The sequence below is a fragment of the Blennius ocellaris genome (genome assembly GCF_963422515.1).
Source record: "Blennius ocellaris genome assembly, chromosome: 7".
Taxonomy (NCBI): Eukaryota; Metazoa; Chordata; class Actinopteri; order Blenniiformes; family Blenniidae; genus Blennius; species Blennius ocellaris.
Window position 1 is genome coordinate 4,339,706 of NC_137656.1, and position 26,284 is coordinate 4,365,989.

The following is a 26,284-nucleotide window of genomic DNA, read 5'->3' on the forward strand; positions in this document are numbered from 1 at the left end:
CAGGGCTGGTTACGATTCCATATCGAATTGTGAGTGACAGCGTGTTATCACAGATTAGAGTCCTGTTTGGACGTCGGCCACATGATGAAGCTCTCTTAATGAACTTGGCACAGAGGGAAGGCCTGAGTCTTATAGCGAATTACCAGTGGAAGTGAATGTAATGACTCTATTTCTGTCGCGTTAATGACGGAGCTCCGGAGGGCCACAGAGTCCTAACGAGGACTCAGACAACCACAGGATAACGCCACGTGACCACCAACCTCCAGACAGGATTTTTTAAGCGTTATGTGTTCCGTTTTAGAAATTTTTTTTAAATCCTGTTTGGTTTGTTGGATGTTGCACACCAACATTTCTTTTCAAAACCTTTAACTTGTGGTTTTTAGTGATCTGCTGGTGGTCTTTTTATTGGGCTCTGGTGATGTCCGTGTTGGTCTCTGTCGCCCCCTGGTGGCCCCCCGGTGGAGTCGCCTCCGGGTCATGTGGCCGGTCAGCTGATGTCTCCATGATGAGGAAGCGACAGAGCAGTCATGTAAAAAACATCCCACTCCTGCCCGCGTTTGTCTGAATTATTCATATTTGAGCTTGAGATTTTAACCATGTTCGGCGGGGACGACGAGGACGGAGACTTTTTATCTCCCGCCGGAGGGTGAGTGTGACACTTTGTGACGCCGACGCGATTTCGCCTGCGAGCTAACTAGCATTTAGCATTCTTAGCTCTGCTCCAGTTTTGGACAATTCTCTTCTCATACTACTCATTTATGCCAACCTGACGTGTATCTAACACGTCTTAAGCGACAGAGTATCACTGTTTCGTTGCTTTTCTTTGATTCGGCTCCGATGTGATGTTATATTTCAGTGTAATATTGATGAATGGGTCTCTAATCTGCAGGGTTTTTTCCACCTAATCTGACAGGAAGCATTCAAAAACTCCAGATTTCAGTCAAATAAAGTGACTGATCGGAATTTTATCCGTGCCGAATTAAAAAGTGGCCCCTCGTGTTCCTCAAAGTCAAACTTGTTGTGAAATTTACTCTTATGAGACTAGGAAAATCTTGACTAAATCTTTAAATCCCCAAACTGTGGCGGAGACCTTGGAAGTAAAGGTCACTTTCACTATTATCAACTGGAAAAAAGTCACAAAGTTTACTTTTTGTAATTTTTTATATATTTTGGGGAGGAAAGTTGTAGTTGTTTGTTCATTTTTTTTCAAATTCTCTTTATTTTTGAATGTTTTAATACTCAAACTTGTCAGAGAAGACTCAAAATCTGAGATTTATTTGGATATGGATATTGGATATATGTGCCGAATAGGAAGGTTTTCCTTGTTTTCCTTTCAGATTAAGCCTCAATACAGAATCGAGGGTTGAACACGGTTAAATCATCAACCAGGAGAAAAGATCAATAAGTCAAAGTTCAGACTCGGACATTTATGATCGTTCTCTGATTTTGCTCCTGTTTTTGTCATTTTGTAGTGATTTTAGACGTATTGAAGGTGATTTTTACATCATTATGTGTCTCTTTGTTGTTGTTTTGCATCTTTGATCATATTACTTGATCTTTTTATATTTTAGTTCTCAAATGTAAGAAAACACCCTGTGATCCCCTCAGTTAATCCACAGTTTGGTGGTTATTTTTGTTTGCATAATTCTCAGGTTTGCCTCTGATGTGCTTCAGATTTATTGATCCAGATTGTTGTGTTTTGCTTCTTCTTTGGTAGTTTTAACTTTCTTACTTTTCGTGTCATTTTATCTCTGATTTCAGTCACTTTGATACTTTTTGTCCTTATTTTTTTTACATTTTGATTGTCAAACATTTTATAATCTATTTAATTTTAAGCGCCACTAAATCAAATTGTATAAGTTTTCATTCTATATTTGTTGATTTTTAATTTCTATTTTGATCATTTTCTGTTTATTATCCTTCTTTTTTCTCTGCTTTTGTTGTTAGTGTGTTGGAGTTTGTCTTTTTAATATTGTTTGCTTCGCTTTGTTTGATTTGTATACATTTTTCCTCTTATTTTAATCACTTTGTCTCCTTTGGTAGTTTGTGTTTGATATTTACCTTAAGACCAATTTTGTGCCGTATTTTTGCATCTTTTCCTTCTGTTTTTAGTAAGCTGCGTTCAGTTTTGGTCTTTCTGTGTCAGATTTTGTGATTTTGAGAGGTTTTGGTAGCCCTCTTATAATCCCGTTGTATTTCTGATATTATTTTTCGACTCTTGGTTATTTTAGGTCATGATTCCTACAGACGAAGCTTTCTCTACAGATGACTTCTGTATAAAATGTCATGATAATCTCAGAAACGGATAGAGTGAAGATAAACTCACAACTTTCACACAGAAATCGTTGGAGAAAAAGTTATTTATGGATCAGTCTGGACCTTTTTTTTTTTTTTCCCATGTTTGAAGGATGATCACATGCCTGAATGACGTCTCGGAAACTCCGCAGCAAATTTGATTTAACTTGTACATGTGAGCCACACGGGTCAAGTCACTTCATGTGGATTCAAAGAAGACAGTAATACATAGCTTGCTGTGGGATTTGCGTCACGTCTTGCATCACGGTGTGAAATGTACTGCCTCTATCCAAGATGCTGAGGTTTTACACAACTGCTCGGGGGAAAAACCATGAAACGACAAAGTTTAACAAGTTGCTGCTTTTGATTTGTTAGTTTCTGCAGTCTTTGACTGGTTCAGTGTTGTTTATTTTAGAACATCCGGCCTGTTGTTGGATGTCTGTGCAATGAGCCACATATGATCTGTAAACAATGATCTCGGTGACTCATTTCTTGTCTGTTTAAACAAAAATTTAAAAAATGGAGGGGGGGAGGGTAATGTAATCACCGTGTGTTTAGCATCAACATATACCTTCAACTTCCTGAAGAATTGCCATTCAATAAAATGAAGTAGAAGCAGGTTTTATGTGGTTGTTGTCATGATCAGGCAGGGTTACAGTGTCTCTGGGTAAATGATGTCGCATCAGCCCAATGTAACCAGCTGCAACTTGCCTTCCCTTTATATGTATCGTATAGACATTTTTTGATCGGGCCAGTAAAATGGTCATATTTAACCAAACAAATTTAAAAAGGGAAATTGGAATTTTACAAACTTGGACAGGACCATTAAAAAAAAAAAAGTTTTTAAATTGTAAAAAATAATCTAAAGCCTTTTGATTTGGTAGAAAATGTTATATAAAAAAAAAAAATTGCACTGAAACAGTTTGTCAATCCCACATCTGTAAGCAAACCGTCATCAGCTTTGAAAAACTGCAAATTCCTTGTGGATTCAACCGTCAAACTCGACTTTCCAACAGTATAAGAACTGTTCCCAACAAGAATTGTTACAACAAAGAAAGAAACTGCAGAAAGTCCGACGTGATCATATGGAACGGCTGTGAGAGCAGTGTGTTGCAGAGTAATCATGTGTAAATACCCTTTGCCAATAGATGGCAGCACAGCACTTTGAGACAAGACGTTAAAGGTGTGCCGGTGAAAGCGAAACTGACAGACGTCAGTCTCGTTAATCACAGAGAGCTGTTGAGGAAGAGCTTCGTGTTTGTCTTCTATTCCTGCTAGGATATCATCCAACCAGATCCAGGTTTCACACTGAGTGAGTAAAAAAAAAAAGAAATTGGGAAAAAAAATTTTTCTCTGTCTCTGAAGGTATATCTATTTATTTGATTCCTGTTGATAAAACTTTGACGAGAACGACTATGTATTGTTGTTATAGGCTACAGAGTTTCACATTTTAGCATGTTCAGGTGGTGGTGTGCCTCGAGATTGTTCCGTAGAAAAAAAGTGAGCCTTGGCTCAAGAAAAGGTTGAAAAACAGTGATATAGAAGACAAAGCAGTAGAATCCAGACCGACACGGTTTCAGACACTTTCACGAACATTGACTCTCAGCCTTCGAGAGCCAGGCGGGTGACGGGGGTGGGGGGGCGTGGTGGGAGGAGGCGTGTGATGGAGGATAATTCCTCTCACATGCTGCCTGTTAAGAGGAGCGAGGTGAAGTGGCCGCTCGCCACTTCGCAGTTCTTTTTCCTGTCGAATCTGCCACGACTTGGCTTGGAGGGATTTTCTTTCTTTCCCCTGAGTCCCACATGCCGGCAGACTGGCCGTCCTGTCCCGCCTTCCTCACCGTGGGAGATGAGGGCCTCCGGGCCTTCAACGTGTCCGTCCTGGGAGACTCCGGCGACTACCTGTGGAAGGAGTTCCAGGGGTCAGTGACGGACTCTTCGCTCCCGCTATCAGATAACTTTTTAGAGCACGTTAGTGCAGAACAAACGTCAAGGTTTGTAGCCCGGCGGCGACGAGAGGTTTCTGCAGAAACATTAGGCGGAATATTCCTGATTGCATTGAGTATAGAACATTTTTTAATATTTATGTGAAACTCTATTGTTTCAAAGGTTTTGCTTCGTTTTAGTTCCAGAATTAGTGTTAAATGCTTGAAAACGTCACAAAAGTCTGGTCTTTCTTGGCAAAAATGACGACTTTTCAATTGTTCATGACTTCTGAAATGTGTGGAGCTTTTAATTGATGTTTTTGCTGGTTTGGAGGCTTTTATTTTTTTTTAGAGAAATCTTAGTCAGATAAGTGAAAATTGAGTTGTTGCTCCAGTACTGAGTATTACTTTGTTTTGACTACATTTTCTTTAACCTTTACGAGAAAAAACCTAATTGAGATTAAAAATCTCTAAGAGTGTCCTGGCAGCAGTACATTAGATGCCGAAAACATCACAATAGTTTGGACTTTATTGATAAAAACTGATAATTATTCATTGTTTATGACTTGTGCAGTTTGCGACCACAATTGGTAAATATGAAAGGAAGGTCCAAGCGTCGGTGGGGAAGCTGCTGAATCCAGCAGGAAATACGGCTTTCTTCTTTATTTGTGCAAGAAAAACACAAAATATATTGACTTTTTAGCATCTGAGTGGCTAGAATCTCATATCTTGCAGGTAAACTGAAGAATGTTGGACTTTGGAATGCGTCTTAGAACAATGCGGAGCTGCTGTAAAGGCTCGTAAAAAAAACGGATTTTAATACTTCATCTTTACTGTCTCGTCATGGGTGACATGTGGTTCTTGTACTTGAGTATTTATAATGTGTTTTTTCCCCAAATGGACAATTATGTGCAATGTGTTGGTTTTAAAGTGTGTGAATTTGACAGTTGGAGCGTTGTAATATTTTATTTCTGCTGACTTGACAGATGTGAGTTTCCTGGTCTGTGGTTTGCTGCCAAGATGAATTGTCAATCAGCTTTTCTCCCATTTCTTATTTTTACTAGAATATCAATTTTTTTTGTTTTTGTTTTTAGCTTCTCAGTGTCATATTTTAGAAGCAGTTTTGCTTGTGGAAGATGTTACTAAGACATAGTGGCCAAGATGTTTGTGTTTCTTGCAGAAATCTGTCAAATAATGGCAGAAGTACTCATGACTGTGATGGTAGGACCTGTGATATCAGAGTATTCGTACAGTAATCCATAAATACTTGACCAAATGGGACGATAAATGGAGTTGTCGATGTTTGTGTGATGATGATAAAAGTTGTTGGAGGGTTTTTCTTTTGAAAGATTTTTCTATTTTAGAGCTTCGAAAAAATTTGGATCTGACTGTTTTTGTTATGAAATGTATATATTGAGGGGGAAACCTATGTAATATATGAATTATTCAACAAAATTTAAAATATGAAGACATTTTCATCATTTATACTTTGCATCACAACAAAGAAACACTATAAAATTTTAATTTAAATGTTGTTATGGCCCTATTTTACTGATGACGTTATGCTGTTAGTGGTTTGTTTCTGTATCTCTGGTTTAGTACCACAAGTAATTTATTTTTGCTTATTTAAACGTCATCTCGCTTTGTTAGCCTAGTCGCTTATGTTATCAGCCAGCTTTTTTTGTTGTATTTGTCCGGAATCTTAAGATATTTTATGAAATATGAAAATCTGTTATATTACAATAAAACTGGATGTAAAAAGCAAGAATAAATAAGTCATAGTTGAAGTCTGTTCACCACCTTACTTGCTGCTGTCATAATTAATGTGACCACTAGATGGCTCTGTGATCCGCTTAATACTATATGAATGTGCAGCTGATAAACTGAGATTGATTATTAGATTTTTCGTGTCACTTCTATCAGTTTTGTGCAGACGGATAAGTCCTGAAGCTCACTGATGGTTAACTTTAAGATTTAATAGACGCAGTGACGTCTGAAATGAAGACGAGAACCTCCCAGGAGTGGCTTTTCTCATAACCAGAACGTCTGTGCCGTGAAAGTGGAACGAACCGGAGCTGATGGGAGAGTCGGCTCGACCATTTCACGCTACATAAGTGTGGTTATATGTAATACATTGTTGTATTTATAGATAACCTTTTGATCCTTCAGGGCCAAACTGGCGTCCCTGTTCGGGTTGGATCAAGAGGCCAGCGGCGGGAATGAATCCTTCCAGTACACGGCCCCCAAACAGCCCCGCAAGACCTCCAACCCGGGTAAGGAAACCCCGCCCCCTCACAAACCGAGACGTCCGCAGACCCGTCGGTCCGTCGCTGGGACGTTCCGACATTGACATTTCACTCCGTTCGCAGTTCCAGCCAATCAGAAAGCGGCTCCTCCACCGGGGGCGCCGGCAGTGTTGTTCGCCACGGCGGTTCAGGCCTTCAGATAGTGAGTTCAGGCTGATTTGTTCAACTGGTTCTGGGGCCGGGAGAGTTCCTTTCAGAGGGCTTAAGACTGTTGTAAAGTGTGTTAACAGAAGTCACAAGTCTCCCCGTGCTGTGTTGTCTGGCTGCAGTATCAACGGACAATACGTGAAGCAGGGGAAGCTGGGAGCGGCCGTGCTGGGCAGCCACGCCACCAAAGAGGTGGGGGGGCGGGGGGGCTACGCTAAGTGGTCACTCCTTTCAGATTATCATCGCCGACTTCTTTTATTCGGCTTGAATAACGCGCTTGTTTTTTCTTCTCCCGCAGTACAAGCTGCTGCTTTACATGAGCCAACAGAAACAAGTGGCCGCCGCCAAGATCTACACGGGCTTCGTTTTCACGGTGAGTCGTTTTGGTTCTGGTGGGGAGGTTAAAAACAAACAAACGGGGCGGAAACTTGATTTGTGACCCCTTGTTCTTCAGGTACAGCCAAACAATTACTGCACGTTCTACGACGACCAGAGGCAGAACTGGTCCCTGATGTTCGAGTCGGACAAATCCGCATCAGACTTCTGCAAAGAGGTGAGAGACGGAGGGGGCGGGGTTCAGGTTGGGATTACTCTGGGATGCCCAGGTATCTATACCAGTATTGGGTATCTGGGTCTGATACTAGAGTAGTTTGTGCTATTCTTTTCTATGATTAATCGCTATGCGATAGCTTATTTTCTAATGTATATATATTCATCTGCGATACATGGTTTTCTGCAATAGATACGTATCGGTAGAACTTGTATTTATCCATTTGTTCTAAATGTATACTGTCGTTTTTGTACAATTTTGTATTTAATAGTTCCATCATAGCGTCGCTATTTTGTATTTTAGTTTTTTTTTATCAGACCACAATGGAAATAAGTCCCTTTTATTCCTTTTTTTTTTGGTCATCCTCAGGGTTTTTTTTACATGTAAACATAGTGAATAATATATTTTTGTATGTTTTTATGTTGTATGTACATGTGGAAAATCCAAATAAATTCAAATCAAATCATCCGTCAGCTGCAGGTGAACAAGAGTGACGTCCACGATTTGGAGATTCTTTAATATTAATGAGAATAACAGAAGTAAGGCAGACAGTAGAGCAGTCAGTTACGTTCTGTCAAAATGCGAAGAGGAGACGAAAGCCAGTTCGTACACCAGTAACTTAATCACCATGGATACAGTAGATTTATTCTAAACTGTGCTCCCTACAGCCTTTGCGTATTGCTTGTATATGAAGTATAAATTAGGCTTTAAGTACTCGCCATCAGCAAGTAGCGAAAGGTTTGTACTCATACTTCTACTCATCGTTCACAAAAGTGGCATCGGTACATCACTCATCATGGTCTCTTCCTTTCCCACCAGGTGTGTTTGGCCAAGGCGAACAGCGCCCCCTGTCTGGACGCCGTGGTGGTGCAGGACCTGAGTCTGGGAGAGGGTCCGCCGGTGGAGCACGGAGACTCTCTGGAGGTGGTCTACACCGGCTGGCTGCTGCAGAACCAGGCCGTCGGACAGGTCACACGCTCACATGCCGCCTTCTGTCGACCCCAGAGCCTCTTTTCTCCCACGGTGAGCGAGTCGCTGAAGTTCAGGTGTCGTTTCAGATGTTTGACACCAACCAGAACAAGGACAAGCTGCTGCGGCTGAAAATCGGGGCCGGGAAAGTCATCAAAGTGAGTCCAGCTTATGGTATTTCTCATATGGTTGTGAAAAAGCCTTTTTTTTTTTTATATATTATTTTTCTCCACATATTTAATTTCACATCACATACAGTGGTGTCAGAACATGTAATATCATAAATATTGATCTGCAATGACCACGTAATGTTCGAAACTCTTGCAAAATGACTAAATAATGGGATCCTAATTCCCACTTTATTTGTTTTTAATACAAAAGGACTTTTTAATGTTATTACCTGGTAAGTGCACTACATATCTTTGCTCAGCTCGATGCACTGGATACAACAATACAACAGCAACTTAAAAAACAACTCAGTCAATGTAATGTAAAGATGTTGACATTTTGGAAAAGACTGAACTGAACCAAATCTGCTCATTTTGAATGTTTTTTAACAAATATGGGACTCAAATAAGTCCTTTATGAATTTATTTAGACTTTTTAATTTATAAGGTTCCCTTTGTTGTTGTTGTTGTTCATTTTGACACCTAATCTGAAGCCGGAGTCCTCAGAAGATACGAAGACGTGTAACTGAACACATTATTTGTCGTTATTTGGATGAATCTTCCCACAAAAGAAAAGCCAGTGTAAAGTGATGCCCTCTGTGTGGTCAGGGCTGGGAGGAAGGCATGCTGGGGATGAAGAAGTCGGGCCGGCGTCTCCTCATCATTCCACCCAGCCTGGCGTATGGAGCGAAGGGGGTCCCCAACCGAGTCCCGGCGAACAGCACTCTGATCTTTGAGGCCGAGATCCGACGGGTAAATCTCACATGACGAAAGATTGACTTTTTATAATGGGGGGAAAAAAACTGAGTAAAACTTCAATATTCTACCCCCTTTTTTTCTTCTATTAACCTCAGTTATTTGCACACTTTCTCATATATCTATCTAGATATATATATAAATATAGTGCTTATTTTAGCAACACAAAGTCTTTAATTATATAATATTCCATAGTTTTACTCGATAAGTCAAACAAAAATATTCACTTTCCTCCTCCCTCAGGCCCCAGTTTAAACAATGGCGTCATGTCAATACAGAAAACATACAGAAACATGATAAAGATATTTACATGACCTCTGAAAATGCACAATGGTTTCCACAGGTGGAACCTTTTAAAAACGGGGGAAATCACAACTTGTCTCTATGTAAACGAGGGATAACAAAAAAAAAAACAAAAAAAAGTTCTGTCTACATTGAAACGAGGGAAAACGTAGCTTTTTTAAAATCCCTTGTCTCCGTGAAAACGGAGGGTAATGGAACTTTTCCGAAACACTGCACACATTAGCCGTAGCGCCAACTGGTGGCCTGGCAGGCTTACCACATCGTTTTCAGTCCTGTGCTAATAGTGTTTTCCTTTAAATGCGTCGCCCCCTTGAGGGGCCCCCTATTTTTAATTGAAGCTCTTAAAATCAAACTTGGCGAGCCTATATCTATTTTCTCTTCTTAAGGTGAAGTTTTCCAAGGACAGTGGCTCTGATCAAGCCAGCGCCAGCTCCAGAGACTCTGCCGCCCCCTCGCCGGCCCCCTCCCCGGCCCCCAGCGTGGAGAGCCTGACCCCCGAGGCCCCGGTTCAGGCCTCCGGCCCCGGCAGACCAGGGTGAGAGGAAACGGGTGAACCCCTGCCGAACGGCACAAGAGGCATATTCAAGCGCTCCAAAGCAAAGAGGGAGTCTTCCAAAATTTGATGGAACAATTTCAGGAGTAAATCAATAAATCAGTCAATAAATAAATATTGTGTGGGCCGTGCTTAGAAAGTATCCCAAGCATTTCTATTGGCTGCAGAGCGAGGACATGCCCCTGAGTGCAGGATGAGTCATCAGGTACTCGACGGGTTCAAATTTGAATATTCTCTGTAATCTGGGTGTTTGAAGTTGCATCACTTGGTAGAACGAAGAAGTTCTATAATCTGGATGTTAGCGGGAGGAAAGCGCTCCATAATCTGCAAAAACACACTAAACTCTGGTTTCTTTCTCTCTCAGGGATACGCCTCTTCGGTCAAAGTCAAACTCTCTGAGCGAGCAGCTCACCGTAAGCTCCTTCACTCCCGTGTTCGGATCCACTTGTAATAATCCCAGTCCTTCATTTTAAAACTTCTTTTCAATGTCCTTCTCAGAATCCAGACACCACTAAAGCCAAGCTCATATCCCGCATGGCGAAGATGGGTCAGCCCATGTTGCCGTTCCTGACGGGGGTGTCCGGGCAGCCCGAATCCAGCGACTCTGAGCTGGAGGTCTGTCAAACACGTGACCGATGGGATTATTTCTACTTTATCACCCTAAAAAAAAAAAATACAGACATCCACAGCTCACAAACTCTGAAATTATAGGTTGCTATGGATATTTCTCTGAATTTGCTTCATAAATTTCTGTTCTTCTTCTTAAAAAAAAAGGAAGCTCTAAATGTTTAATTATTTCACCACAAATTTCTAACTTTTACGTTAAGATTAAAAAAAAGTCAGAAAAAGCTAAAAGATGTAATATTTTTCCCATAAATTTTGCACCTCGTAATCTAAGAAATATTCCAGCTTTTTTCATAAAATTTTGAGTGTTTTCCCCCGTTAATCCTTCATCTACATGACTTCAATGTGTTTTCCAGTAATTTTATTTTTAATTGTCAAACATCCCTCCAAAATAATTATTCTAAATCTAGAATCCAGATATTTATTCCTCAAAATTGTAATTATTGTTATAAATGTTATCTATTTCCCTTTGTAGCGTTAATGACAAATAAAGGAAATATTGTTTTGTCATGAAGTTAGTTTAATAGTTGTAACATTTTTTGTTTTCCAATTTAAATCAAAGTTTCATTAAAATATGTCTGTATTGAGAAATACTGGCTTGGAGAATTTATATTTTTGTCCTCGTTAGGTATTATTCTCTTTTATATCTGACCGATGTTGGTCTGTTTTTCCATCAATTTAGGTATTTATTTATCAGGCACACTGAAGTTCACAAACTCGCCACCCTCTTTTTTTATGGGGTTTGAGACGGAAATTCTCTTTTCACGTTGAGATTATCGTCAATCATTCCAGATCGAAGCTGTTTTACTCTGAGCTTCAGTTCAGCTACGAGCTGCGCTCACATGACGTTAAATGATGTGGTGTGTTTGTTTCCAGGACACGGGCGGCAGCAGAGCGAAGGATCACCCTGCAGCCTCGTCTCCGGTGCCGATCTCCGCTGCTGCTCCAGCTGCTGCTCACAGTAAACTTCCTCCTCTTCCTCTTTTATTAACTCCATCTGCAGCCACGAGTTTAGATTAAATAGTTGTTTTTTTTGTGCCCCTGCAGCTCATCCTCATCCTGCTGCAATCTCCGCCTTAATGCCCCTGATGGCCTCTGCCGCCCCGCAGCCGGGGCTGCTGGGCGGCAGCCACCACGCCTTCCAGGTGAGCTTTCGCAACGTTTGGGGATAAATTTAGCATTTTGCAATGGAGCAAAAAAATAACGTGGCTGCATCTTCACATCTTGAGCGTTCGTGTGGTTTTCACAGCCTTACTCCTACGCGCACACGCCTGCGGCTCCGTCACAGCTGCAGCCGGTCGGCCAGGTCTACCCCACACAGACCGTCCCCTACATGGGTAAGACCCAACCCCCCCCCCCTCTGAGAAACGATAATCTGTACAATCAGTGGGAGGAAGATGCTCTATTATCTGGATGTTAGTAGGGGGGAAGATGCTCTCTTTTGTTCTTCCCGTTTAAAAGCAGCAGCCTTGCTATTTGTAAATGGGATTAAACTTTGGGGCTACTGTTAATCTGGCACCGTGGTGTTGTGGCTGGCGTTCCAGCTCCAGGCTCCGGTGACGTCACGTCCTTCTTGATGACCGAGGCCCGGCAGCACAACACAGAGATCCGGTTATCTGTGGGGAAAGTGGCGGATAAAGTGGATCTGCTGGTGTCGAAGGTACAGACGGCTCCAACCTGAATTCGGTCGACAAGAAACGGGATTAGTGACACGTGTTTCCACAGGTGGACGACCTTCAGAGACAGGGCAGTCTCTCTATGGGCGTGTCCAACATGTCCATGGAGACCTCCATGATCATGCACAACATCCAAAGGATTGTCCAGGTACTTCTTCTCCAGAGGGCGTTGTGGAAGTTGCTCGGACTTGACGCCGTCTGGACGTGATTTTTTTTTAAAAAGTTCCTATTTTGCAGGAGAACGAATGTCTGAAAAAGGAGGTCTTTGAGAAAAGTTCTCGCGTCGAGGAACAGAACCGAAAGATCGGAGATCTCATCAACGAGAACCAGAGGTGAGAACGTAGAAACAAGCTCCAGTTAAGTGTGGTGATGAGTTTTGTTTGTTTTTTTTTCTTGAAAGTTGTAACCATATCAAATAAGGACAATAGATGTAGATATTCACACATAGATATTTCACATAAGACCCTGTTTACACGACGTTTGGAGTGAAAGCGTATCGTTTATGCTTTGTCGTTTCTGAAAAGTTTCGCGTTTACACGGCAACATTCTAAAAACTTTTGTCCATTTATGTCAAACCTGTAGAAACGAGTTGGTGCTGTTTGTTTTTGTTATGAAACCACACACACACACGTCCCTGCAGAGACTGATACGCTCTGAATATTAGCAATGTGAGAACAAGTTGGATTGTTAATTACAGAGACTGTCAACTATAAAACCACCTAACACCCAGGAGAATATGGACTGGAAGTCGTGACACTGGAGAAAAACTGACTTTTTTCGTTTCGCTGGGGTTTTCCAGGTACATGGAGCAGAGCCACCAGCTGCTGGAGCAGAGGACCGACTCCCTCAAGTCCTCCAGCGAGCACAGCCAGGCCAGGCTGCTGCAGGCCGAGCAGGACAAGGTGAGGCCACACTCATTCTGGACCGTAGGACTTCAGCAGGATGCTCCGATCCCCCCGGAGCAGTAAAACCCGAAGACCTGCAGGTCTACAAGTACCAGATTTTCTGGACAATAGATGATAGATTTTCTGGACACTTAGAGACTTAGACTTAGACTTTCTTTATTGTCATTGCACAGTACATCACACAGTGAGGAAACTGGTGACAAAATGTCGTTGCTTAGCAACCGGTAAAAAAGGCATTAAAAAATAAGTATTTAAATATATTTTAAAAAGTAGTGCAGAAGAGAAATGAGAAAAGAGCAGGATGAGAAATGGGATAGATTAAAATTGAATAATTGCACTGTGTGATATTTTTTATTATTTTTTTGTTAAAAAACAACAAAAAAACCACGATGAGCCACCTTTGTTTTCTTCATCAGGGTCTAGGTCAGTGGTGTCGAACTCATTTCAGTTGAGGGGCCACATCCAACCTAATCTGACCTCTGGAGGGCCGAACAAGTCAAACATAACATATTAAACTGCAGATATGGACAAATGCAAAAGTCTTTCCTTCTTTTGATCCTTTTGTAACTGCAAGAACAAAAAAAAAAACCCTCAGTCACCTGTATCTGGATATCGGATTAAAACAATTTGTCATCATCTGGAAATTGTTTTGAGTTTACGTGTCTAAAGTATCATTTCACATAAGTTGGACTCATTGTTTTATTGTGAAAGGTGTTGCATTATGTGACCTCCACAGATGCATTAATGTTGGGAGTCAAATCCTAACCAAGGGCGGTTTTGAATGTCATTTTTGCCAATCTAGTGTTTTTAGATCAGCCTCTGTCAGTTTTCATTTTCATATTTAAAAAAAAAAAAACACATGGCGGGCCGGTTCTCGCCCCCGGGCCGCATGTTTGACACCCCTGGTCTAGTTAAAAGAATAAACTTTACCTTTTAGTTGGGCCATTTTAAAAAAAAAACTTTTAAACTAAAATTTATTTAAACTGAAGTTGTCACTCCTGTTAAAACTGCATCAACTCAATAAAAGAAGTTGGAAAGTGTAGCACTTCCATCAGTCTCGGACTTCTGCAGGATTGTGGAAAGAGTGAACGAACACGCCGGGATGAAAATAAACCTGAATAGAAAATGCAGAAATGAGACGACGTGAGGAGCTCTGGTTGCTCAGTCGTCCCGCGGGGTTTTAGCGGCGAGGCTTTTAACGGGACTCTTTTGCTCTCTGCTGCTTGTTGTTGCTGCTCGGAGGGAAACTCTAGCACCTACTGCTCTCTCTTCCCAGCATGCACTCCTTCAGGACCCGGGCTCCGGCCAGGTGAGCCTGTCTTCTCCGCAAAGCGCCACCAGACTGGGGTCAACTAGTAACGTCTCAATATTAACCACCGGGAGAAATTTGAACCGTTTTTTTTTTTTTCCCCCTCTTCAATTTAAATCAACGCTTTAATTTTAGCACCTTTGGACTTTAATCTGTTCATTCAAAAAATATTAGATCACGTTAAACTAGACTGGATATTCAATTTTTTACAGATAATAAAGCAGCAAAGTGGGGATCGCATCAAATTAACATATGAATTTGAATAATATACAAATAATATTGCATAATTTGTACACAATTGAATAAAAGTGTACAATATAGGATAATACACAGATTATTGGTATTTATACCCAATGTGAAACGTTCATTCAATATAGATGGTACACAATATCATCTCATGTGTGCATTATAAGGTAATGTACAATGGAAGGCAATAAATGCTAAATATAACATAATGTACCATATATTCTGAATACAGTCTGATGAAATCACAAACTTTTATCATAGGAAAGCATCTAAAATGTCATATATAGGCAGCGTCCTTCCAAATAATGCACATTATTAAACACTATTATTGTAGTTTGTCAGCAAAGGAAAATAATGCATTAAAATGTTTTTTGTGGAGCTTTTTGATTTTTCCATTTATAGATGATTTAGTTTCGGAGCCGCAGACGGCCCAATTCTATCTGGAATGGGCCGGTGAAGTCGTGCTGTGGAGCAGAGTGTATTTGATCAAAACTTGATATTTTCACAAAACGGCACCAACACTGCTGTCACAGTTCGGGTGCTTTTTACTATTCTTGATAAATAAATAAATATATGGGTTTCCTTTGACATTTTCAGCATTTTGCTTGGTTTGACAACAGGATATTGGAGCCTCTTGTGGGCCGCTTTTTGTTTTCATAGATATAGGACAGGAAATGATGTCATAGAAATGACTTTGTCTGAACTCAAAATAATAAAGAAAAGACCTGAAATTTTCCAGTTTATAACTAGAGGGAGTTTCAGGTGTTAAAAACACAAGGTGAAATCAGTATTTTGTATGATATGTGTTCAGAGAGCAGAACAGATTCATCGCAGAGCTGCTATTTGATCCCAATCTGACCTGTTGTCACTGTCGGGTCGTCCTTTTCACATCACATCAGCATTTTTATTTGATCTTTTTATTTCCGTTTGGCCTCTTTATTTCTTCCCCCCCTCCCTCCATCACGATTTTTGCCGCCCACAGGTTCTCACCGCTCGCCCTCCTCTCATCCAGACCATCTCTCTCTCTCTCTGTAGCAGCCACTCGATGCTCCTCCGCCCTCCTCACCCGTCTCCCTCTGATCCCCCCCCCCTTCAGGTCCGTCTCACCGAGGATCTGGCCTCGTCTGCGGCTCGCCTCTCTCAGCTGCAGCTGGAAGCGTCGGCCCACCAGCAGAAGGCCCTCGAGCTGCAGGGCAAACTGAGCTCGGCGCTGCAGGACGGCGAGGGCCACAGCCAGCACATCGCCGCTCTGGAGACTCAGCTGGAAGGTACGACGATGATGATTCCTTTTAGTCTCTGACGGGCTTGTTGTTGCAGTCGGATGTCGCATCATGAGGCCACGTGAAGAAACTTTTCAGCTCTGAGGTTTGACAAGTCGAGCAGAACCTAAATGGTGAAACTGAATCGGGCCGTTTCAGAGCTGAAGGAGGCGGCAGAGCGGACTCAGACCCAGCACCGCTCAGAGAAGCAGAAACGCAAAGAGATGGAGCTGCGAGCGAGCAGCATGGAGGAGGAGCTGCAGGACCTGAAGGCGGATAAAGAGAGCCTGGAACGAGTGAGTCCACGCGCAGCTCCGCTCTCTTAGTTCAGAGCACTGTTAGATTAAAATTGGGTGCAAAGCGAAGAGGTAAAGATTAGTTTTAGGATCAGTTTTAAAAATAAACCTCATTAAGGGTTATGTTTTTTTTTCTCTCCTGTAACAGCATGTCATCCCCATTTCCCCAGTGCGGGACGAAAAAAAGGAAAATGTAATCTAATTTAATGTAATTTAATCTTTGGTGACTTGCATAGACATACTGTAGTGTTACGTGACGCAAATCATCCAATACAGTCCCAAATGGGTTAAAACACGTTTCCGAGATTCTCGGTACCTAAACACACAATGAATCGATAAGTTATTGTATGTTGAATCAAGTCGAGGGAGAAAAGGGTAACCAGTGTGTAATACCCCTGATGACCTGTAGGGGCAGTGTGGAGCAGCGGAATAACACTGATGTGTGGCGCAGTGCAGCTCATGTGTGATCAGAGAAAGTAGTACATAAAAAACAGAAACAAGGACTCAAGGCTGTGAACGTGTTGCATGAAGCAACAAGTTATTGGAATTATTAGAAAACCTGTTGACCGAACCAACAACCTGCGCTGCCCCCTGTTGACGGGAATGTATATATTCGGTATGTAATCTTTGCCGCGTCTCTCCAGACTCTCTCCGAGAGGAAGAAGAAGTGGCAGGCGGAGCGCCAGCGTCGCGACGAGGAGGTGGAGGAGCTCCGCAGGAGCAGCCAGCAGGAGGTGGACGCGGTGCGAGCTCAGCTCCGCCGGGCGCGGAGCAGCAACGACCAGGCGGCGTCGGAGCAGCTCAGCCAGCTGCAGGCGGAGCTGGAGGAGGAGTTTAGGGCGAGGAGCCAGCAGGTGGCGGCCGCAGCCGAGGAGCATCACCGCAGGGAGACGACGGAGCTGAGCGAGCAGAGAGACGCTCTGCAGGAGCAGCTGAGGCAGCTGCAGGAGAAGGTGAGGCCTTAGGAGGAGGTGGGGCCTCTGCAGGCGGAGGTGGGGCCTCTGTAGGAGGAGGTGGAGCCTCTGTAGGAGGAGGTGGGGCCTCTGTAGGAGGAGGTGAGGACTCTGCAGGAGGAGGTGGAGCCTCTGTAGGAGGAGGTGGGGCCTCTGTAGGAGGAGGTGGAGCCTCTGTAGGAGGAGGTGGAGCCTCTGTAGGAGGAGGTGGGGCCTCTGTAGGAGGAGGTGAGGACTCTGCAGGAGGAGGTGGGGCCTCTGCAGGAGGAGGTGGGGCCTCTGTAGGAGGAGGTGAGGACTCTGCAGGAGGAGGTGGAGCCTCTGCAGGAGGTGGTGAGGCCGCTGTAGGAGAAGGTGAGGCCTGAGGAGGAAGTGGGGCCTCCTCAGCTTCCACACACTAGAGAGGAAGAAAATAAACACCAAAAATCTAAATGCTTTTATTGATATACGCAAGTTTGTAAAAGATAAAGATAAATATTTGTACACTTTACAGGCAGTCGGTTTGAAAAATAATTTTTTTTGCATTAAAACTATGGTTTGTTTACATTTAAAGTGTTTTTTTTACGGGTTGAATGCAGTTTTGAGTTAGCGTGGCTAAATATTGCTTTAACATTTAGATTTTAATGTCTTTTTGCTCTGAAAACTGGTCTTTGAATCAAAAGTGCTCTTTCTCTTGCCCTCTCGTTTATTAGAACCCAGTGCTGGAACAGTGTGCAACACTTTAATCAATTGATGGATCCTTGGTGTGTTTTCTGTGAATTGTTTGAGCCGACTTTATGCCGGCTTCTGTGTTTTAATTCAACTGGAAATGCTCGTCTTTGTGTTCAGCTCACAGCTCTGAAGCAGTGGAGAGACTCGGACGAGCCGAGGGCGAATCCGAGGCAGAGCGAGGAGCTGCGTCTCCTCCAGGAGAAGGTGAGCCCCCCCCCCCCCCGTGCTCGTGATAGTTTTTCCAAGTTGAAAAATGGTCAAACTTTCAAATGCGATGAGCTCGTACGTTTTCCCCGCGTTCAGTACGCGGCCCTGGAGCAGCAGGCGGTGGCCGAGAGGGAGAAGCTGGAGAGACGAGTGTCTGAGCTGGAGAGACGAGAGGAGGACGGGGGGAGGAGCTCGGGGGACACGGCGGCAGAGGTGAGGAGAAGGACGACACTCGGGGCCAAGGAGACGAGTTCAAGAGAAAATACTTCTATAATCTGTTTTTTTTTTTTTAAATGAAAAAAATCTGTGATTGTCTTCTGTGGCGCTGTTGTCGCGTATCTTCTCGACTTCTGAGTCAATAGTAAAATATAAACTTGCATTCCCGAATTGTTCTTGTCCTCGAGTGGACTGAACATGCAACAATTACTCAACTGTGACATTATGAAATATAAAAGTGTAAATATATTGATGCCGATTCATTATCATCCACAGAGCAATATTTTAAATCAAATCTGACTGTTAAAGACAATAATGAATGAAGTCTGAAACATATTAAAGACTGACGGCCCCAAAAGATGGAAACATGAGTTTTATTGAAGACGTGCGGCATCTTATCACCTGTAGGTGGCGCACACTTGTTATAACTGCTTGTGTGTACACAGGTGAAGCGCGTGATGAACGGAGTGTTTCACTCTCTCCGGGGCGAGTTCGACCTCGGAGAGACGTACAGTGGACAGGCGGTGCTCGCCCTGATCGTCAGTACCATCAAGGTAAGTGTGCACTTTACACTTTACTGTGACCACTCGTATCTTTAATCAGTAGATGAATTTAAATTAAGTGTGTGTTATTGATATTATTGACTATATCCTTGATTAAGCATTTAAATTAGCATGTGGTGTTCCACAGGGATCTGTATTCGGACCATTTTTCTTCTTATAAATCCTAATTCGTCGCTGTAATTGCTATTATTATCATTTCATCCTTAATAGATTGAACATCTCATCAGAGTCATTTAAGTGGTGTTCCACAGGGATCTAAACTCGGACCCTTGGTCTTTCTTTATATACTCACATTTAGAGAACAGCCTCAGATCACATGAGATTTCTACCATGTGGTGTTTTTTTCTCGTCAGAATGTAACTCTGCAGCTTCTCAGCGGTGCCGACAGACCTGCTGTTACACCCAGAGAGGAGGAGGAGGAGGAGGAGGAGGAGCAGGTGGATGAATCAAGTGAGCAAGCGAAAGAACAGGAGGAGCAACCTCATCTGAATGGAGAGAAGGAAATGGAAGCGGAGGAGGAGGAGGAGGAGGGTGCGACTGAATCTCAGCAAGTCGGGGAAATTCAGAGGGGAGAGGAGAAAAAGGAAGAGGAAGCACCAAAGGAGGAGGAGGAGGAGAAGGAGGAGGCACCTGTGCAGGAGGCGAAACCAGAAGCTGAGGCGGAGACGCCGAGGCCGACGGAGGCTCCGGATCCTGTGGATCCCCGTCCGTCTCCGGCGGCGGAACCGGCGGAGATTCGGCAGGAGCTCCAGGAGGAGGCGCAACACTCGAGTCCTGTAGGAGGAGGAGGAGGCGCCAACAAGTCTGCGCAGGACGGGCCTGAGGGTTCACGGCCCGAGGACGGAAGGGAGGCCGAGTCGGAGGAGGAGGTGCAGCATGCGGGAGAATCTCCCGGAGCTTCTCCGGAAGCCTTCGGACCTCCTGCCAACCCGCCTCCGCCGCCCGGCGCCACCCAGAGCAGGTGAGTGATCAGCCCCAAACGGGGAGAGAGAGAGAGAGAATCCAGAGACGTGACAAACGTAGGAACCTGTGGGCCGTTAAACCGCCAGTGACAAAGAAAAGGACTTCTTTAGTGAAACACAGAGACTTGAGATTAGAGGTGTAGCGGCGTCACCGTTGGCGTCGGGTGGAGACGCCGGATGGATTTCTTTGTTTCTGCAGCAAATGAAGAATAAATATCAATGATTTGTCCGTATGTTTCAATGCAATGAAATGTAAGGAGTTCATGGTTTTACTGTATTTTTCCCTATTGGGCAACGCTAATAAAAATAAATTAAAAATATGTAAATTAATGAGATTTAAAGAAAAAAAAGGGCACAATATGTCAATTGCTTCAAGTTTTCTGACAAGCTATTAATCAAATGTGTATTGTTTTTTTTCATTTTATCTCACCTCTTTGCACTAAAACAAATTCAACATTTTGTCATTACTTAAAGATTAATATGCTGTAATAAAAGATTAAAAAGATGAGATTTGTTATATGGGGAAGTTGTTGCGTTATGCTCATGTTATTACACTATGACTAAGTAATTGCAGTGACTCACGAGATCATTGTTTGTTAAGAAAACATATTTGTGTGTCCTTGTGGAGCTCTTTATTCTTCCCACCGGAGCGCAGACTGAAAGTGAAGAACATGTGATCGTTTCACTCTTCGTATCTCGTCAAACTCTCTCACACCGCTTCATTAAAACTCTCCTTTTTTTCAGGATTCGTTTTAACCTCCTGTTAACTAACCTTCATCGTCTCCCCTTTGTCTCTTACTCGTCTCCTCCCCCCTTCATCTCCTCCCCCCTGTCCCTTCGACTGTGTCTTCCTCCGTGTCCTCTCTGTTTCTTCCTCGTCTTCTCCTCTTCGTCTCCTCCCTCAGTTCTAAGGAGGAAAACGGAGAGGAGCCGTTCTTCGAGAAGGCGAGCCCGGTCAAGCCTCCCGCCGCCCCGACCGAGGAGGAAGAGGACGACGAGATGGTGAGGAAGAGTCCGCATGACGCTCTGATCCACTTCAAATGTTGCCACGTGTGTTGGAATGTGCATTTGTGGCATGAGCGGCTGAGCGGAGGACGTTTATAATGAAAGATCTGTCATGAAAAAGATTAATGAATGAAAACCCAGAGTTCAGAAAGTTTTTATTTTTTATTTTTTAATGTGTATAAAACATTTAAAGAGTCGTTCTTGAGGTTTGTTTCTCTAGAACTAGTTAGTTCTACATCATTGTTTAATAAATCATGAGTCTGTTTTAAAGTAATAAAATATTCACTTTGAATTGCATTAATTAAAAAAAATATTTTGCTAATTAAAAAAAGATTCTTTTTGTAAATTTCCTTTGAACTGAAAGATTAAAAAAGGAGACTTTTATTTATTTATTTATTTTTTATGATTTTATTTCCTTCTAAATGTACCCCAGTTTCAGATTTGTAAAATACAAATAAATACATATATTTTTAATCAATTTTTTCAGGTCTGCTGCTCATCCCACAAATGCATGTTAAATCCAGATTGAAAGAAATAATCTGACTTTCGAATTGTTTCAGACTAATTGAGAAAAACTGTCCGAAAAGACAATCTAGTGATGCAACGGCACCAGTATGGGGTCCTGCACAGAGAAAACTCGTGAAGCCGTCGGTCGGCAACACGAGAGAGCTCAGCGGTGTGGTGGTTAATGCTAATGAGAAGGATAAAAGTGAGACGGACGTTGAATTATATTCTGTCAAAATATCAAGAGGAAGCCGAGGATAGTTTGTACGACACCAGAAGTTTAATCACCAGCAGAGTTCGTGTGATGTCGCTCATCAGTTTAACCGCTCCGAGGATCCAGTGGCGCCGTGCTACATGCTACACGCTACGTGCTAAAGGGTTTCAGGGCTCACACGCCAGTGATGCTACATGCTAAACTGTGCCCATAGTACTAGACAGTGCGTATCGTCGACATAGAGCAGCACACATCCTTCGTATATCGTTTGCATATGGAGTGTGACAATGAAAGACTTTAGCAAATGCTCAAGGTTACAACTCCTACTTCTACTCGCCCTTTAAAAAGGTGGTTAATAAGTCCATCCTTAAAATAATCTTTCCTGCCTCTTTTCGTCTTGTTGCGCAATTCTAGCTGTTTGTTGGTTCTGTTTTTTGTTTTTTTTGCTGTTCCTCTGATTGTTCCTCTGATGTTTCCACTCAGAGTCTGAAGGGTCACCCTCCGCCCACGCCGCTGTTCGGTGACGATGAAGACGACGAAGACGATCTGGACTGGTTGAACTGACCTTGCGTGCCGAATGTTTCTTTATGAGTTGCTTCGCGGGCTCGTCTGACGGCTCCGGCGGAGCGGCAAAAACCACTCTGGGGGGGGCCTCGCCGCCGGGAATCGAACCGCGTCGCCTGGCTGACCCGTCGCCGCCGAGAAGACGGCGTGTCGGGGAAAATAAGCCTGTGATTCACAGACCAGTCAGTCCCTGTGGGGCGATCAATGTGTTCGATCCCTGATGTTCATGTGTAGCAGGATGGAGTCTGCTGGAGTGAATCCCGCCTGCGGGGTCACACCGGACCAAAACCACCTTTTTAACCTGTAGCTCGCAGCTTTACGGCTTTTTCACTGTTTTGCTAACCTGAATTTTACTGCAAGAAAATAAAGGAAATGGGAAATGATGACTTTAATTTATCTAGTTTTTTTTTTGTTTTTTTTTTAAGAGCTCTATTTTATTCATCTCAGTGGGTGACAGTCGCTCTGTGGAGGACTGACGCTGTCACAGAACCCGTCACTGTTCAGGAGACGGTCACCACATGGCATGGAAACCAGCAGATCTGAAACACCGGCAGCGTTTCGGCTGCTTTACTTGCCTGCTGACCTGAAAGTACCTCACTCGATACATTTGCATGATCGTGTTCTCTTTTCGGCACAGCAGCAAGCAGGCGACTGGAATTACTATCATCTTACAACAAAGATGTGACTTCGTCCATGAATAAGATTATGAAAGGATTTTAAGGTCAGGACTCACAAGTTTTTCCTTCTGTAAGGCTGAAATTTGGTAATCTATTGAGTTTATCAATATATAGGAGTTTTCTCTTTTCCATCCTACAATGATCAGACTTGACAAACTTTAAAATGGACCATTTGGATTTACAATTTCCTTTATAGTCTATGACCGGGATTTCCTATTTGAAATGGATTACGTTGGACAACATCACACGGTCAGCCATCAAAACTCAACGAGGGCTCAAAGGGCCACATCAATCACCTGCAGTATATGTGTACAGAACGTTTTCATTGTTTTCTGACCAACATGCTTAATATTAGACCCTTTATAAAGACAAAAGTTGTAGTTCAGAGACAGAAGTTGACTCATGGAGGATGAACCGATGGCGTGGGAGAGTTGAAGTTCTTCACAGGTCACACACTGTTTCTAAATCAGCATTTTAGCAATGCTACGCTTATCATGAAATATGGAAATATAAAAATTCTCACTGTGAGAGAATCTCCTCAGATGAGAAGGAAGAGACTTTTGACCTGGAGCCAGCAGTTAAAGACTGACGAACAGCAGGAAGCTTTACAATTTTTTTTGTAAAGCCCCTTGAATTTAATGGATTCATATCCACCGAGTTTAACCTAAGAGGTGGTCACATCTTTGGCTGTGTAACTCACCCTGGTCCTGTAATACCTCGAGCCTTACACTAGAGGGCGATGTTAGATGTGTAATCATGGAGGCAGGTCACTTCTGTTTCAAAGGAGATGATTAAAAACTACATTCTGCTCATTTTCTGATCAACATAATCACAGCATGTGCTGTCCTGCATTTCCATTGTGTTGTTTGTACATAGGATATTTTTCACTTTTGAGATTTTAAATGAACATTTTCCCCATACAAACAAAAAAACTCAGGATGTTTCTCAATTTTAATAAAGGTCGTTAACGAAATAGCGACCCCATCCATCAAGACGAGTGTACGACACAAGAGAAGACGAGTCAAAGTCCTTTCAGTCGTTCATTTATTCTTCACTTTCGTCCCTTCAGACACTGCGACTGTTTGATAGCTGTTTATTTTCAATTACACTTCATTTGAAAAATAGAAATTCTAAAATAAACTGTTTCACCTCTTCTAAAAAGTCACAAAAAGTTAATCAAAACAAGAACAAACAAAAAAAGTCATCAGTAATTTCGGATGCTAGATATTAACAAGTTTCATTTCACATCATAGGATTTTGTCCAACATGCTCACACACTCATTTCCACTCGCTGTTGTGAACAAAAAAAAAAAAAAGAAGAAGAAAACTGTGAATTGCTTCATCTCTTTAACCAAAACGAAAACAAATCAAACACAACGTGGTTACAAAATGATCTGGTGTGTTTTGGTTTGAGCCGACAAGCCTTTTTTAAATGTACATAGTTAGAAGAAGAAGAAGAAGAAGGTGGAAAAAGTGCGTCGTCGTGCCGCAAAGAGATTCAGTGTGGCGACATTGTTGATTGTTGCAATGTTGAATGTTACTCAGGAAATGGAAAAGAGGCGACAGGAAGGGGCGGGACTTAGGGGTTAGACATGTTTATTTGGCTACGTATGTCAAGCAGTGGGTTTATCTGGTTAATTTAAGTAGTTTAAAAGGAATCATAACCTGGTGTTTTCACACATCCAGTCTCCTTTAAATCACCTTTAAATAAATTCTTAAAATTAGGGGAAAGAATCAAATATAGAGCTCATTCTGACTGCTTTTCATACTGCGACTGTTCTCTCGACTACATGCAAGATTTTGAATGGTACGGATGTTAGGTGGGCGTTGATTGGCCGCAGGAACTGGACAGCATAGCGATAGCATAGCGATCCTTTGCTAAAATGGAAAAATTAATTAAAAGAACATTGTGGAGCCGTCTAAACCCCCACACTGCAGAGCAACGTACCCCGCACCTTTAAAATGAAATACAAGGTAATTTGTATTTGATTCAAAGCTTATATACTCGTCCTTTTGGTGACTAGTAGCTAGCGGCTAACAGCTAGCGGTTAATGGATAGCAGCTAACCACTAAATCTAAAAGAAGTGGGTTTATTTAGAAAAAAAAAACAAAAAAAAACTCAGGCACTTTCAAAACTCCAGCATTTCAGGCAAGCTTCAACTGAGGTCCAACACCAATTTACATGTTAACAAGGAAATAAGGAATTACTCCAACGTTAATCAAGCATGCACGTAGAGAACAGTGTGACATAAACAGTCAAGCTCTTTTGAAGATCCTTTAAACTATCGTATCAGTCCACTGAGTATCTGCTGTAAGAAATGTTTCCACGTATGCAGGTGACGGTGTAATACGGGGGCCCGCAACCGGTGGCTCTCAAGACTCTTCAGCGGCTCTCTGAAACTTTAACTGAATTATACGCAAACAAACATTTAACTTGTTTTTAAGCTTGTTTACCCACCAGAAAAAAGGACTCTTAACTCTTGACTGAAAAGGGGAAAATATCAAACTACAATGAACAAGAAAACTGGGGGGGGAAAGTAAGAAAAAATAAGACTTGAATTCCAGAATAAAACAAAGAAACTTAAAGATGGGGAAAATACATGCACAACTACTGGATATTGTAAAAAAAAAAAAAAAAAAAAAAAAAGCTCAAATGTTAATTATTTGGAAAAAATAGAGGTCCAAAAATTTAATGAAATGTTTCCCATCCTAAATTGCAATTGAAACTTCATAACAGCTATAGGCCGTATCAAGCTAAACCTCGCGGATCCACTTAAAGGTTGCAGACCCCTGGTGCAGTAAATGTGCAGTAGTGAGCAGCATTAACTGAATCCTCCAGTCTACTCGCACATATGAAGAATTGTTTCCCCATGACCACAGCGCATTTGAGAAAGGTTGCGTTTCCCGCCCTTTTTCATGGAAGATTGGCGCATCGCAAATATACTTTGCACTTCTGCCGTTTTCAGAAAACACCCAAACCACGACCCAAAATGCACCAAAAGCTTACCGTTTTCGCCTGATAACATCGTGTAAGCGGAGCCTGATCTGAACAAAGACGAGCGCCATGCTTGCTTGCTGTGTTTAGCAGCTACTGCTAGTGTGCTAGCAGGTTTTCTGGACCCGTTGACGTTCTGATCATTTAACAAACCGTCCAAAATGTTTAGGGACTTTAGAATTCAGCTCAAAATGTGATTTGCTGGAGAGTGAGAGGAGGATAGCTCAAATCATTCTTTAACTCACTGTGAGCGCGACTGATCATTTAAGTGGGAGAAGAAAAATTATTTTGGAACTTGTTTTCGATTTTGTGTGAATCTACAGTCGAGAGGAAGAACATAGTGCCACAACAGCCATATAAATTATAATTACACCAAGCTGAAATAAAGTAGGACTATTTTCTGATTGTGGCCTAAAATGATCAAGTA

At 42.4% G+C, this 26,284-nt stretch overlaps 1 protein-coding gene across 1 annotated transcript; it reads left to right on the forward strand.

Moving 5' to 3' along the window:
• The first annotated feature begins 509 nt into the window (after positions 1–509).
• Positions 510–22,548, forward strand: fkbp15b (FKBP prolyl isomerase family member 15b). Its single transcript, XM_080499938.1, has 28 exons — positions 510–646; positions 6,390–6,493; positions 6,590–6,668; positions 6,796–6,865; positions 6,972–7,046; positions 7,128–7,226; positions 8,043–8,192; positions 8,282–8,350; positions 8,969–9,112; positions 9,805–9,953; positions 10,336–10,384; positions 10,470–10,586; positions 11,472–11,556; positions 11,643–11,740; positions 11,845–11,932; positions 12,140–12,255; positions 12,321–12,419; positions 12,509–12,603; positions 13,071–13,173; positions 15,828–15,999; positions 16,150–16,286; positions 16,931–17,239; positions 18,068–18,154; positions 18,254–18,370; positions 18,820–18,927; positions 19,290–19,897; positions 20,804–20,900; positions 22,105–22,548. The coding sequence occupies exons 1-28, from the start codon at positions 597–599 to the stop codon at positions 22,183–22,185; spliced, it is 3,555 nt and encodes a 1,184-aa protein (XP_080356064.1). The 5' UTR covers positions 510–596; the 3' UTR covers positions 22,186–22,548.
• The last annotated feature ends 3,736 nt before the right edge of the window (positions 22,549–26,284 follow it).

What these genes read in the sequence shown, in the direction of transcription:
- fkbp15b (XM_080499938.1), top strand. Translation starts at nt 597, where the DNA reads ATGTTCGGCGGGGACGACGAGGACGGAGACTTTTTATCTCCCGCCGGA. An exon ending in TTGAGGCCGAGATCCGACGG is followed by an intron (nt 9,113 to 9,804) that starts GTAAATCTCACA and finishes TCTCTTCTTAAG; the next exon opens with GTGAAGTTTTCCAAGGACAG. An exon ending in TGATCGTCAGTACCATCAAG is followed by an intron (nt 18,928 to 19,289) that starts GTAAGTGTGCAC and finishes TTTTCTCGTCAG; the next exon opens with AATGTAACTCTGCAGCTTCT.